Here is a 15,118-nt window from a genome sequence, read left to right as displayed (position 1 = left end):
GAGGTGGAATCCCATACACAACTCCGTGTTAAACAAGGATAGTCACTCTTGTTGACTCTCATTGGTTTATGTGTAGATGTATCAGAAGAAAACCACTATGTTAAAAAAATAAGGCATGAAAAAAGTTACTCCAATGAATATAACTACAGTGTAAAGTTTTTGGCCAAAACCTTTTGAATGTGTAGTAGGTTGAATGTTAATAGCTCTAAAACTTTACGTTGTGAGGGCATCGTTACCTAATCTCTAATCAAGAAAGAAAGATTACTACGTATTGGAGGTCACATGCAATGTAGAAGAAATCAATTGTTGGGTGCTCAAGAAATTCGTCATTGACACTTCAGTGACACTAGTGTTTCCCAATGTGGTTAAATGTGGGCCGACAACATCTCTAAACTCACTTGGAAGGTGTCTTGGAAATGTCTGAACACGTTTATTAAATTTTTGTAATTCAACATACAAATGTCATACATTCTCGTGCTTATCGAGAGTATATCACTTCCCATTGAGATCACGGAGTGGGTAGTGGAGTACATGCTCAAAGGTTAAAAATAAAAACCCTTACACAGACATCCTATATCGCATAGGAACCTAGTAAACAAGTTTGAGAGGCACACAACACGTTCATTAAATTTTTGTAATTCAACATACAAATCTCATACATTCTCGTGCTTATCGAGAGTATATCACTTCCCATTGAGATCACAGAGTGGGTAGTGGAGTACATGCTCAAAGGTTTAAAATAAAAACCCTTACATGGACATCCTATATCGCATAGGAACCTAGTAAACAAGTTTGAGAGGCACACAACAATAATATATCACATTTTGGATTGATGCAAATCAAGAAATGGTTTGGATCACACAACACATTGTCATGAAGTATGCATCGCACACATATAAACAAGCATTGAGCATGTATATGCAAGTTTTGATCAAGCAACATAAAGATAGTTTATAAAAAATATTCTTGTTGAGCGAGGTCTCAAGCTTGCAAACTTTAGGATCAATTGTATAACCTCCACCAAAGGACCATGAGAAAATTTTGAAAGACTTATGATTTTCTATATATACATATACATACATATATACTAAAGCATTAAGTTATAACATTTACATTAGATTAGATTAAACAAACCCAATACACCACATAGAACATACTCAAATGGGAAAAAGTGTGATTGGACTTAAACCCTCTCAAGAATTTGTGAGCCATGTTGCTCTTTTATTCTTCCCCACTCATAAGATACTTAATGTTTTTCTCTCTCCCTCCCCAAACACACATAAGATGATGTGCCCTTTATTTAGGGTCTCTATTAGAGACATAGACTAATGTAAGCATGAGATAAGGATAGAAAATAGATAAATAGATAGAAAGGAGAGAGAGAAAGAAGGGTGCCGATCCACCCGACCACCCCCGAGTGAAGGGATCGAGACGGACTCGAGCCTCGATCGGCGTCCCATACCATCACCGTGGCGTCGAGTCGTACCTAGTGCTGGCGCGCTCGCTACAAGAGTTGACCCACCACAAGACAGAGTCTCGACGTAGTCAACAAGATGATGAAATGAGGGTAGCTAGGCCTCTATTTATAGCGATACCCAAGGCCCCCGGCCATGTTCACACTTGGCCTAATGGGTTGTCTCAATCTCGAGGATTTAAAAGTAATCCTCCCCTTCTTTACACTCTCGTTTAACCCTCACACTTATCCACGTGTATAGAATACTACGGTAAATTCTCACCACGGGATATTATATGGTCATGCCCGTAATAGTCTCACATGCACTAAGTGCTAAGAGCATTTCACCACGTATTGCTCGTGCTTTAACTTGCACACAATGATCCAGTTGTATACATCTATAAGAACATTTTTATTGAATGGCTATGATAATTATTTCTAGTGATATATGTATAATTTCTTTTAAAAAGAGAGATTCTGGACTTGAAACTTGCACTTATGGTGCCTTAATAGATTCCTTAATGAATGAGGCTTCTTTGCAATGTTGATGCACATGATTTAGAATAAATAAGAAGGCTTACATTTTACACTTGATATTACGCATACAACACCAAACCATAAAACCATTTCCATCTTTGAATGGGCAAATCATACTGGCGCACATAGAGCTCATCCCCTTTATTCACCATACACACAATTACATCCATTACTGCACTCTCCTTCATTGAGGTGAGATATTAGAACGCATGTGAGGGGACTTGTTGTTTGTGGATATTTTATTCTAAAAACATAATCTAAGGATCACACTCTATCGCAATGCTTCACCTTTGGTTGTGAGCGAAATTGCTTTCCCCACATCGTCAACTCGATCCAATCTCTATCACTCACAATGTGCACTCAGAGTCTCAATGGTAACCTTTAGTAATAAGACAAGTGGGCTTATAGAACGATCGAGTCATGGGCCAAACTTCAAAGATTAGAATGATGTGTTGCTTTGGGCTCATAGAGATGCATACATACATACATACATACATACACATACACATACACATACACATACACAACCACAACCACAACCACAACCACATATCCTTCATGAGAGTTTGGACTTTACGTTTATTTGGAGGACAAGACATGTGACCTACAGCAACATTGGGAAACCCCACAATGAAGGGATCTACAACTACACGACGCGATTGTGACAATGTATGTAGTTCAAGCACCATCTCACAGAAATTAATGAGACTCCAAGACGAAGAAGGCCACAATAGAGCGCATTTTATGCGATGTGCCCGACACACACACACACACACACACACACACCCCAAAGTTCACACGGAGCCTCAATCACATACAAAATGCCGAGCACAAGATTACCTCGAGCACACTCATCAAATGACCGATCCGTGACACAACACCATGAAACAATATGTACATACTACACACACAGACACTTTAGACACAAAAAATATAAACGATGAATCCTCTGCCTCCCCTCCCTCATGTGTAGCTAACTAATTTAGCTTTGCCCCAGCTTACTGAGGTGCCCTGTTTTTTTCTTTCAGAGCCTAGAGGTACAGAGGAGGAGATGGAAAGAGCCCTAATTCTTTGAAAATAACTTCTCTTTCTGATGCTGTTGGAAGGAGGCTGGAGGCAGCCAAGCTCTCATCTTCTCCTTGGTGGATATAATAAAGGGTATGTGTGTGTGTGTGTGTGTGTGTTGCATCCTCAGGCTGTTTAGACTCTGTCAGGGTTGTTTGCATCTCCATCACAGGGATAACATCTTACCTTGACTTGAAAAGATTCCGGAATACCTATGGAGTTATGAGATCAGAACATACCCATTGGTGTAGAATGAAAACACTGATGTAGGAACCCCTTTTTATTCACAGATTATGAAGGTCCCAGCTGTGAAGAAAATAGTTAAGAAAGAATCTGTTGCTAAAACAAATTCTGCATCCAAAACCTTATCGACCGCAATAGCACCTGCAAAAGATGTTATACATGCTCAAACTTGTCTGTTGAAGCACCCGGAAACCTTAAACATGGATTGGAAGAATGAAGATGAAAGAAGCAATTTTGATAGTATACAAGCAGATGCGCCCAAGCGGAAGAAGAAAATTATAATAGTAAAGAAAACAATAGTTGTTCGGAAAAAAGCTAAAGCTGTTGCCCTTTCTGCATCTGTTGGGATTTCCAGTGTTGAAAATCAGTCTGATGTGATCATCGAGAATGCTACAAAGCAACCAACTCGCACTGATTCCATCACTGAGAATAATGTCTCAAAGGAAGCTGTTGCTTTGGATTCAACCACCGAGAAAACTCTTGATAAGGGAACTACCACGTTGATTAGCTCACCTCAAGAAAGCAAAAAAAATAAATCACCTGCCAAGGATAGAGGTGGCATCGAAGACGGTAAATCCTCTATACAAAGGAACAAGCCGAATTCAGACGGAAGAGCGGGAAGTAGTATCCTTACAAGTAAGGGTATAGAGGCTGAGCATGAAAAGCCACATCATGAAATTGATCATAAGAAGCAAGAGGAAAAGTTTGTTGAAGGTGAGTCTGAAGAGGCACTAATGATAGATGTTGCTGCTGAGGGATTCCAATGTGAAGTTGATGAGTTTGATCCGGATGAAAACGATGAAGAAGAAGAGGAGCAGGAAGAGGATGGGCGGGGTAGAGAAGAATACACTGCCCAAACAAGGCCTATTGCAGAAAGGCAGAAGAGAAAAAGGTTAGAGGTTTTTGTTGGTGGACTTGACAAAGATGCAACAGAAGCTGATGTGAGGCATGCATTCAAATCATTGGGGGATGTTGTTGAAGTGCGATTGATGATGAATCCAGTAACTGGGAAAAACAAAGGATATGCATTTGTTCGGTTCGGTAGTGCTGATCAGGCTGCTAGAGCCTTGACTGAATTTGCTGTGACAAAGGTAGATGAATGCTCAACCTTAAACGTGGCTTGTACATTGATTTTTTTCTTATTTTAGATGAATACATGCATAGTTACATTAAAGATTTTTGTCCAGCTCCAGCCTTCTCAAATTTGTACATTCCTTGGTAAAGTCAACTTATGCTTAAACTTTTCATCATGTCCCTTCTCATGTGTTCAGATACGTGGTAAAGAATGTGGTGTGCTTCCGAATCAAGATAATGACACCTTGTTTATCGGTAACATATCAAGAGATTGGAAATCTTCAGAGGTTAAAAAAACTCACGTCTTCTTGATGGTGAACAATGATGATTGTTGATTTCCCTAAAAGAATCATTGTCATCTCTTTGATTTCAGGTGTTTCAAAAACTCCGGGAGTATGGAATTGATGGTATCGAAGACTTAACTTTAATAGCTGATCCTCATAATGAAGCATTGAACCGAGGGTATGCATTTTTGGAGTTGGCTACACACTATGATGCTGTAAATGCCTTTCAACGCTTGCAAAAGCCAGGCGTTCAGTTTGGCCATGACAGGCCTTCTAGGATATCATGGGCCCAGCCCTTAAATGAGCCTATCTCTGTCAACTCAGAGGTCTAATTTGCTCTATTATAAACTATTTTCCGGAAAACTTCTCAGGAAGCAAGTGTAAAATCTCTTTGCCTTTCTGCTTTTTGTGAAGGTGAAATCTGTCTTTGTGGATGGTATCCCATCAAATTGGACAGATGATAATGTAAAGCAAAACTTTGGCAGATTTGGTGAAATTGAGCGCACTATTTTCGCGCGTGATATTGCATCTGCCAAAAGGAAAGACTTTGCCTTTGTTAATTTTGTGAATCCAGAGAGTGCATCGGCGTGTGTTGAAGCCTGCCAAGAATTAGAGCTTCTGGATGAAGATAGGAAGGTAATTTGAAATGAACATAGTTTCTAAAGACTACCAGTGCGACTTGGGATGTATTTCCAATTTTTGTTTCAGGTAAAGGTAAAAGTGTCTTTCACAAGGCGCATGCATAAAAATAGAGGTGAACAATGGAGTACACATAGAGATTATGCTGGTCAGAGTAGAGGACAGTTGACCAGGGTTGAAGGTTGGCCGTTGACCAAAAAGTAATAAGTAATAAATGAATAAATGATTTATGCTAAGATGTGTCTCTAACCCTTTATAAGGTTGGTCGAGGGCCCCACGTTTTGGCTCAAAAAGAGGTGGTAGAGGGTTTGATTGGAATAATGGTAGACCAGGATACGGAGGGAAACGTTTAGATGATGAGGAAGACGTTCTCATGCTAGTCAGAACTTTGAGGGAAGAACAAGGCTCTTGGGCTTCAAATGCAAGAGGCAGAGGTGATAATATTATTCATACTGCCACTAACTAGTGAGGGGTGCTGCCAGATTTTAGACATCTAACCATTATAGTTGATGCATATAGGGTCTCAATATGGGAAAGGCCCTACAAGAGGTGCTCACTCTAGGAACAGGGAGAGTAAATCATATAATGATAGACGAAGTGGCAGTGCTAAACCCTTCAGACATAGGGAACAAGATGTTACTCGCGTGCACAGTAACCATTTTTCTGATAGTGGTGCATTGAGAGGAAGGATGCCAGGGCCCGGTGCTGCCAGGGATGATTACAAATCTCAGCATTTTCATCAGCGAGATCCATCTCCTAGCAGTAGATCTGTTCGCACAGACCATTATGTTTCTCCATATGATGATGCGGGGCCTCACATATATGGACGAGAAGGTGCTGGTAATGTCCACGATTATGGTGAGTCAGCCCTTGGAATGAGGAGACCAGCTTCAGTTTGGGTATGTAGGGGCATTTGACAATGATAATATTTCATGTCTTTCAAGTATATATTGCTCCTTCTGAATCATTTTTAAAGTCTAAACTGGTCATATTTGAATCATTTTTGTGTTTCCCTCTCTAGGATGAGGATTCTAGCTATTACAGTTCTAACCGAAGAGCATATCCTAGGGCTAGAGTTGACTATGCAGCTTCTGGTCCCTTGCCAGAGACACTTTTCCAATATTCAGGCTTTGTAAGGTGTGATATGTTGTTCATTTGCTTTCTCGAAGAGCATATTCCTAAGTTTTGGACGCCAATTTAAATCTAGTCATTTTGTTTTCTTTTGTATTGTCTTAGGTCTCCGAGTGGGCCCAGTGTTAGGCAAGGGAGGACAGGCTTAGCAGAACCTTACTATGGTGGTGGAAGTAAGTGTGTTATATGTGTTTCTTACATATCTCTCTCATACATATAGTAAAAATGGAACTGATTGAGAATTCAGGTGGAGTTGGGAAGGTTGGGACTACATCAGCTTATGACGATTATAACACAATGCTTCTAGATACAGCAACCTATGTCCCTGAGGTTTTGTTTTATAATTTACGTGTAATGATTATGTGCTTGCTAAGGTGGATTTATTGATCTGATGTTTTTGCAGAGGGATACATCTATGTATCCATCTTATCATGGTGGTCACATGGATTCTACTTATGACCTTCAAGGTCCTAGATATTACTGAAAGCAGGTGGATTGTTGGTCTACTGCTCCCATTATTAACCTCTTTCAGTGCAGTTCTGATGGGTTTTCTTCATAAATTGGGATACTAATTTTCCACCTCAATCCTTGTTTTGAGGTTTAGGGCAATTAGTTTACAAGCGGTCATGTTAGATTAATCATGCCATATACAAATATTATAAAAGATTTTGTATACTTGAGATTTTAATTGAAAGAGATGAAAAATTGCTCTATTTCATCTCATTGCATGTGGTGATTATTATCTCATGGCAAGCATGTATTGTTGCTCAGTGGAAAATTAGCCTACATGAAATGAACAATTACAGTCAGCAATCTTGACACTAATTATGTCAACCTGTCTTAATGCTTAAAGGTAATAGATTTTTGTTGCATGTGTTGTCAAATGGATTCATTCAATGCTCATCCTTGTTTCGACTTTATTAGAACTCGAAATGCTCTTTAGACAATGTGATGCCAATTCATTTTTTCTCAATTACCTGAGGTCCTTTTGGAAATTTTCTTGAAGTGATATATCCTTCTTATATTTTATATTACTCTTGAATCAACAATAGTAGATGGGCAAAGTTGAAATTGGTTTCTTTCCTTTCGTCCCCTAGATTTTTATCGAAGTGCTTATTTTACGTGTTTTTATCTTTCCATTCACAATGTTTACAGGCAGGTGTGTTTGCAAATGCATTGCAAACAAATATCGATTCAAAGAGGTAACCTTGAAACACTCCAAGAAAATGCAAGAAAAGAAAATACTAGTATGAATAGCATAATCTGATGAAACCCTTGAACTGCTTGAAGATAGGTGAAGGATAGGGTTCTATTGTTTTCAAATTGATAGCTTATGGTTTCATAGGGCGTCTCGAAATTGGAAATGGTAAGGTTAAAGAGGAATGACATGTGTCATGGTGGCAATCCATGGATATTAATATATATTGATCATCATTTAGTTTTAATTCTTAGTGTGGGCTTCACATGTTCACCTTATTTGGACTGTATTTTAGTAACAAGCCAACATGGGTTTGATGTTCAACACTTGGAATAGTTCATGCGTTGTATAAGTGGCATAAACAAATATAACCAAACGCAATAATTGATAACTTTGTTATGAGTTTCATGAAAAAATATTATCTCTTGAGATTGGAAAAAATAGAATTCTAGTTTGCTATGTATGTTGGGATGAATTGAAACTTCACAACATGAAATTACAAAAGACTAATGCAACACTAAATGTTGCTTGATTGATAGATATACTGGTAACACTTATAAGGTAAGTAGGAGTTTGATTGATGACAATGTGAAACATTCATCTTCACATTAATGTAGAAATATTTCTCAGATGCTTCAAATGATTTCTGGTATTGCATTACTCATAACAATGAAATATTAGCAACCATACTTTCATGTTCAATTTCGTTCACATAAGAACAATAATCATTCTTTTTTAATTGATGCCCAAAACTAATCACAACATATTATATAGCTATTTGGCCTTTACAAGGTGTCCATATACTATCAATATTTATTCAATCTAATTTCTCATAAAGGCCTCGAAATCCATTAGAGCATACCTACACAATTACATATTTGGGTCTTGATTGGAGAGAGTTTCCAGTTGAGGGAACACGTTAGAATTCTCACAACAGAGGTAATGATCGGCGATATTGAACTTCGTACAAATTTGCGGCCGGACCATTTCCCAAATAAATGGCGTGGTAGGCGACTATGCATGAAAACCACTGGAGAAGGTAGTTATGTCGGTTACTTGCGGTTGCCCAAATGGGTTTGTGGATCGCCCGTCCGATCGGTGGATCGGTCCTTCAAAGAATGGTGCACATTTGTCTTGTCTTTCGAGAAGCAAGTCGGGGTTTCGAGGTCCATGCCCTGTTCCCTCCGTTGGATTGACCTGATCCGATCCAATCCAATCCAATCCAATCCATCCTTCAAGAATGCCCATTGGATTTCGAGAAACACCTATGATACACACAACAATTTGGAGGTCCAAATGCTCTGTTCCCTGCCATGGATTATCCAGGAGGAGTCTGATGATCAAAGTGCTATGTTTGATCAGCAGCACACCTCATCGTCGTGTTACTGGATAACTCAATTCTGAAGATCAACCATGTAGAGATGTGATATATGTATATATATATCAGCCTGTTACCACAGAGCAAGCAAGATAAAGACATGGCTGTGCCTGTGCCCATATCCTGTACAGTAGGCCACTCTGTGACTTCTGTAGAGCTGCCGCCTATGATGGATATCATCTTGAATCTCCAATCGTGCAGAGACAACAAAGACCTCTCTGCTGCTCAACGGGTCAATCTCCGTATCCATGGCATCGGCCTCGAAAACCATTTCGGCAACTATCTTGTTCCTATGTTTGTTGAATGTGGTAACATCCCCGATGCTCTTCAAGTCTTCTCCAGGTTAGTCTCTCCGAATGAGTTCTCTTGGACTTCAATGATCCAAGGCTATGTAGAATGTGGAGAATCTCAACACGCCATTACCTTGTTTCACATGATGCAACGAGAAGACTCACGTGTGGATCCGAGCAGATTCACTTTTCTTGCGATAGCCAAAGCTTGTGCAAGATTGAAGCATGCATTGCATAAAGGCTTACAAATCCATGCTATGATTGTTGAAGAAGGCTACGAAACTGATCTTTTCCTCGGAAATACGTTGATTGATATGTATTCAAAATCTGGTATGCTTTTAGAAGCATTCGATGTGTTTGATAACCTTGAGTGTCGTGACTCTATCTCTTGGAATGCTCTCATCACAGGCTTCTCTGAACAAAGCCTTTATGAAGAGGCTCTCAATTTCTTGGAAGAGATGCAATCGCAAGCCATTACTCCTGACATTATCACTTATGTTAGTGGCCTCAAGCTATGTGGCAATACACTACGTTTGAGGAAAGGAAGGGACTTGCATAGTGACATTGTGAGGAGAGGTTATGGAAATGATTCCTTTGTTTGCAGTGCCCTTGTGGATATGTATGCTAAGTGTGCCTCCTTTCCTGAAGCTCACAGAATCCTTGAACAATTTTCTAGTCAAGATGTGGTTATGTGGACCTCACTTATTGCTGGTTGTTGTGAATATGGACATATTGAGGAGGCATTAGATTGTCTTGAGAAGATGACCATAGAAGGCATCTCTCCTGATGTTGTGACGCTGATGTGCATTTTAAAAGGGTGTGGTGCAGGCCCTGTTACACTTGGTCAAAAGGTGCACATAGAGATTATGAAACGAGGTTTTGAAATTGATACTTATACTAGCAACAGCTTGATTGACATGTATTCTAATTATGGTTTACTCATTGAAGCCCAAGAGGTGTTCGACAAGATGCCAGTCCAAGATGTTGTGTCATGGAGTGCACTGATTGGAGGATATGTTGAACACGGCCATGAGGAGGAGGCCTTAAGTTGTTTGACTGAAATGACGAGGGAAAATTTCTCTCCAGATCCAGTAACGTATGTTCGTGGTTTGCAAGCGTGCAGTAGCCTAGGGAGCCGGGTCCGGGGTGATGCATTACATGCGGAGATAGTTAAAAGGGGATTGGAAACTGATTACCTCATTGGAAATACCTTAGTAGATTTCTACTGCAATTGTGATGCCCTTCTAGAAGCAGAAGAAGTGTTTGAAACATTGCAAATAAAGGATACTGTCTCCTGGAATGCACTCCTTGTAGGGTATGTGGATCACAATTTCGGTGAGAAAGCACTGGATTGTCTCAAGCAGATGCAATGTGATGGGTTTTCGCCAGTTCCTATCACTTATATCTACAGCTTGAAAGCTTGCAATGGTTTTGAAGCTTTAGATAAGGGTCAAGAGCTACATTCACAAATTATTAAAGCGGGGTTGGACAATGATTGTTTTGTCTGTAGCAGTTTATTAGACATGTATTTCAGATGTGGCAGTGTTCTAGAAGCACAAAGTGTTTTTAGTAAATTACATTCTGGAGACCATGTTGTATGGAATACTCTGTTATCCGGATTTGCAATGCTGCAAGAGAGTGAGGAAGCTCTTAGATCTTATGCAAGGATGCAAGAGCAAGCTCTGCTGCCTGACGCAGTAACTTTTGTCAGTATGCTTAGAGCATGCAGCAACACAACAGATCTAGAAATAGGTAAAAGAGTTCATGCTCAAAATCATAGAACAGGTGGATTTCTGGCAAGTGACATGGTATTAGCAACTGCTATCATTGATATGTATGGCAGATGTGGAAGTGTGCATAATGCAGAGATCGTCTTTGATACCATTCAGGCTGGTGACCATATAATGTGGACTGCCTTAATTACTGCATATGCTCAACAAGGAGAGAGTGAATCTGTTTTCCTGACTTTCAAAAGAATGAAAGAAGCAGGTGTACAGCCAGATGCAATCACATATCTTCATGTGCTTAGTGCTTGTAGTCATGATGGCCTTGTGGATAAGGGTAGGAAATATTTTGATTCAATGACTAGAGAGCATGGAATCATTCCCATTCTTGAACACTATAATTGCATGGTTGATCTCCTTGGACGAGCAGGACAACTGGAAGCAATATCAGAAATGCTGAATACTATGCAAGTTGAACCTGATGATGTCACATGGAATACCTTACTGGGTGCTTGTAGGAGATGGGGCAGTATAGAAATTGGTAGATCTGCCTTTGATTGTTTAGTTAAGTCAGATGTGAAAGGTGCTGGAACGTTTGTTTTAATGTCGAACCTCCTTGCAAATGTTCAAGATACTGTGTGATTATCAACTAGTCAGGATTGTTCTGTTTATTTAGATGGAAACTTTCAAGGTTCTATGATGTCACATGTGGCACCCAAGCATGTTCCATTGTAGGAATGGTGTGTCATCCAAATGTACATTGCATATTTTGGATAGATTGAGGGAGAATTGGTGGTGTGTAATTTGCTCTACAATACACTCATGGATGAGTATGTAAAGAAAGACGGTGCTGACAAGAAGCTCACGAATAACAAAAGTAATACAAGCTTGATCTACTAGTGACGTAGCGGGAAATGGGTCAATAAAATCGTTTGGAAGTTGACGCATGTTTTCTAAACAAAACTGAGATGGGAAGTCCCCAAAATTTGGAGAAGCTAATACTTCTTCAATTGTAATTTGGGCCAGAGCAAGTGACTGCAAATGGGCCAAAAAAATCTACAGAAACTTATTTGGACTCTTCTCATTGTAATTTGGGAGTCGCCTATGATATTCATGGGTAAGAACAAGTGTCTGCAAATGGGCCAAAACAACTTATTTGGGAACTTTCACATCGTAGGACACCACACTCAAAAAAGATGTGTGTCAAGGTCAAGCTTAGCACCGAGTGTTATTCAACCCTTATTATAAGTTAAAGGACAAAGATTGTTTTCAGTAATGCAAAGTTTCAATGGCATCTTGAAAGTCTCCTGCAAGAAATCAGTATTAAATTTGTTTTTCAAAGAATCTGGGAATGAAAGTAACAGCAGAAAACAAGTCAGATGTCTTCTTGGTATTGTGACTTGCCAAGAAATCAAGTTATCAATAGAAGATTGGCGTAAAATAACGCATTTAATAAGAAAGGCAATTTATAGCTTATAGAAAACATGAAGTCATATATGACCTTGATTCCTAGATGGATACATAACAATGAATTGGCAAAGAGTGCTTCGGAAAACATCAGGTGATGACAGGTCTTGCTTCTTATGATTGAGTAAATTCTGATGCTGTAAAGGTGCATAAGTAATATGAGCATAAGCAGTGTTAATGGAGCTCAAAATGTGAGGAAAAGAAACTATGTTGTATTATTAAAATATGTAGGCATAACAAGTATGCTCTGCACTTTGCACATGATAAAAATTATATATACACAAAATGATAGTTCCAATATGTCATAATTTTGCATAGGAATGTGTTGTCAAGTTTTGTTGTTTCTCCATGGATGTCCTAATTAAGAGAGTGCATGTTTTTTCATGTTTGCAAAATGTGGACATATACTCTAGCCGATGGTAAAACCAATGACTAACCATGTTATTGATATAGTATCGAGGCAAAGCAATTATTATGTGGCACAAATACTTTCATTCTCATGTAAAATAAGGCTGCTCATTCCACTTCTATAGCATTATATGCATTTTTCAAATGTGAGAGATTAAAGAAGATTATGGTAATAGGAAACATATGCCCTAGCAAAGGGCTAATGGCCTAATTGCTATTGGAACAATAACGAAAAGTTTAGCAATAAAGCATGCATTCCTTCTAGGGTTAAATCAAAAGATTACATCATTGTGTAATATACTTGTGAGATTCATCATAAGACCTACGATGCCATTTGAAAACTTGCTCATCATGCTCCATTAGAACAATGCATCTTTCTCCCAATGTCAACGTCTCTTTTTTACAAGAGCCTTCTCTTCAATCCACATGTTGGTACGATGCCGACATATATTACTAAATATGGAGCAAATGATAAAATGATATAATTCCGTACTTCCTCTTTCCTCTTCCTAATTATTGTTTTTCGTCCTTTTCTTGCACATAATAGATACGTTTCAAATTGGAGTATGGCATGGCTTACATAGTGTCGTGATATGACAAACTCTTTGCAAGAAAAATAGGAAGCGCGCCTTAAGACCAGAAGCAAAGGTTGAGCCCCGCCTCCACCTATGGAGTAAGTAAAATAACATTAAAAGTAGTGATATTTCACTTGTGTCAAAGGCTCCCACTTATTCTACACTCTCAAGTCATTTCACAGAGTCGAACTAGAGTCAAGCTCAACAGGGTCTTCTTTCCTCGTTGATCCTTCCAAACCTGAATGAACCTTATGACGACTTTGTCAAAAGCCCTCATCTAACACATCATTGGAAAGTGCTTGATGTGTAGATTTAAATATTCGTTTCTTTTAAAATTGTGGAACTCGTGTCCTCAATATGTGGAAATTTTTCTATGTAGAAGTTTTGAAAAATGGAATGGAACTTCTCACCAAATTTGTGATGCTTCTCACTTTTTTAGAGGTATGAATAAGTATCAATTATCTCAAAGAATTGAATTGGCACCGTGTCACCTTTGTTTGTGGGACCCCCTAAATTTGACCTTGAGTTGAAGATATCTTAATTCTTGTTGTGACTTAACCTTGCAACACACACATCCACCTATATGCTTCCTTTAATGAGCTTGAAAGGAAAATGTAAGGCAATATTCACAAGACATATACATCCTTGTATGGCTAATATTAAGACACCATTCATGCTATTGTATAAATTACATAGGAAGATTAGTTTTTATGGTTTTGTTTTGAAATAGTTTTACCTCTTATGAGAATTACTGAGTTTTACATGTTCCCAGGAGCTTAATGTACTTTTTGTGCAACATCGATGAAGTAAAATAATCGCTCCGCCGATGAAACTTTGACTGATAAGGAGAACTCTGAGCACTTTTATCCCTTCTAGGTGCACATTGAATGTAAAAATTTAAAAGTTTCTTTTACTTTTCTTGGCCCTTTTGGTGGTATGATATATTCTCCCATATACTCTAAAAGGACATTTTAACCTATTTGCCCCAAAATTGGCCTCTTTGAAAACAATGCTCATAAAGAAAACCACAAAAGACAAAAAGCTCACTCGGCGAAGACTAACAAAAGTTTCCTCGGTTGTGCAACATATCTCCAATTTTTTGGGTTCATGGATCTTGACATATCTCTTGAATGTTTGTACGAGCTCACTTATAATTGGAAATGCATTGACAACAGAACTCTCGTCTCCATTATGATTTGATCTAGCTAATGGTCCAATAGACATCGATGGGTCCTAAACTCTATGGTGACCACTTCACCCTTGTAATATGATGATACTTTGAATGCATACTAAGCCTCTGTGTGATCTTTACAAGTGAGAGCTTAATTAGCGGAGCTTTCCCCCTTATGATGCCTCAATGAGATTTGTTACTCTAAATGGATTGGACATAGGGATGACATAATCAATGTTGAAATTATAAGGAATAATGTGTCTTTAGAAGTGTAAAAATATACAAGCAATCTAATGACATCTAAATTAGACAGGCATCTAATTTCTATTGACAATTGCCTTTTTCACACAACAAAAGGTTTCTAAGGTTTATGTTCCATTTTATGAACAATGGCATGCCTCAATTTACATATCGATGGGTGAATGGAGGATAATTTGTACTCTACGAACAGTAAAAACGTCCAAATGTGAGCACTTTTCTT

At 38.7% G+C, this 15,118-nt stretch overlaps 2 protein-coding genes across 4 annotated transcripts; both read left to right on the top strand.

The window, feature by feature from the left end:
* The first annotated feature begins 3,031 nt into the window (after positions 1–3,031).
* On the top strand, positions 3,032–7,149 carry LOC147855608 (uncharacterized). 3 transcript variants are annotated; one of them, XM_087330209.1, is made up of 12 exons: positions 3,032–3,148; positions 3,346–4,389; positions 4,570–4,659; positions 4,746–4,982; positions 5,071–5,292; positions 5,365–5,476; positions 5,556–5,729; positions 5,815–6,194; positions 6,317–6,432; positions 6,532–6,599; positions 6,647–6,761; positions 6,832–7,149. In XM_087330209.1, exons 2-12 carry the CDS (start codon positions 3,349–3,351, stop codon positions 6,908–6,910), a joined length of 2,634 nt encoding a protein of 877 aa, XP_087186335.1. In that variant the 5' UTR covers positions 3,032–3,148; positions 3,346–3,348; the 3' UTR covers positions 6,911–7,149. The 3 variants fall into 3 exon arrangements, with proteins under 3 accessions (XP_087186335.1, XP_087186334.1, XP_087186336.1); XM_087330208.1 differs by lacking the exon at positions 3,032–3,148 and having other exon boundaries at positions 3,201–4,389; XM_087330210.1 differs by lacking the exon at positions 3,032–3,148 and having other exon boundaries at positions 3,203–4,389; positions 6,674–6,761.
* Positions 7,150–9,102: 1,953 nt separating this feature from the next.
* LOC147855607 (pentatricopeptide repeat-containing protein At5g27110-like) lies at positions 9,103–11,658 on the top strand. The gene has a single exon (XM_087330091.1). It carries the CDS (start codon positions 9,103–9,105, stop codon positions 11,656–11,658), a length of 2,556 nt encoding a protein of 851 aa, XP_087186217.1.
* The last annotated feature ends 3,460 nt before the right edge of the window (positions 11,659–15,118 follow it).

This window comes from Azolla caroliniana, unplaced genomic scaffold, assembly GCF_043228905.1.
Source record: "Azolla caroliniana isolate FFs.n. ecotype wild unplaced genomic scaffold, voAzoCaro1.0.p SCAF_14, whole genome shotgun sequence".
Lineage (NCBI taxonomy): Eukaryota > Viridiplantae > Streptophyta > Polypodiopsida > Salviniales > Salviniaceae > Azolla > Azolla caroliniana.
This window is presented reverse-complemented; position numbering and strand designations above follow the sequence as displayed.

Coding starts and splice junctions, on each gene's coding strand:
- LOC147855608 (XM_087330209.1), top strand. CDS start 3,349: ATGAAGGTCCCAGCTGTGAAGAAAATAGTTAAGAAAGAATCTGTTGCT. Junction 4,660..4,745: donor GAGATTGGAAATCTTCAGAG/GTTAAAAAAACT, acceptor CTTTGATTTCAG/GTGTTTCAAAAACTCCGGGA. Junction 6,762..6,831: donor ACCTATGTCCCTGAGGTTTT/GTTTTATAATTT, acceptor GTTTTTGCAGAG/GGATACATCTATGTATCCAT.
- LOC147855607 (XM_087330091.1), top strand. CDS start 9,103: ATGGCTGTGCCTGTGCCCATATCCTGTACAGTAGGCCACTCTGTGACT.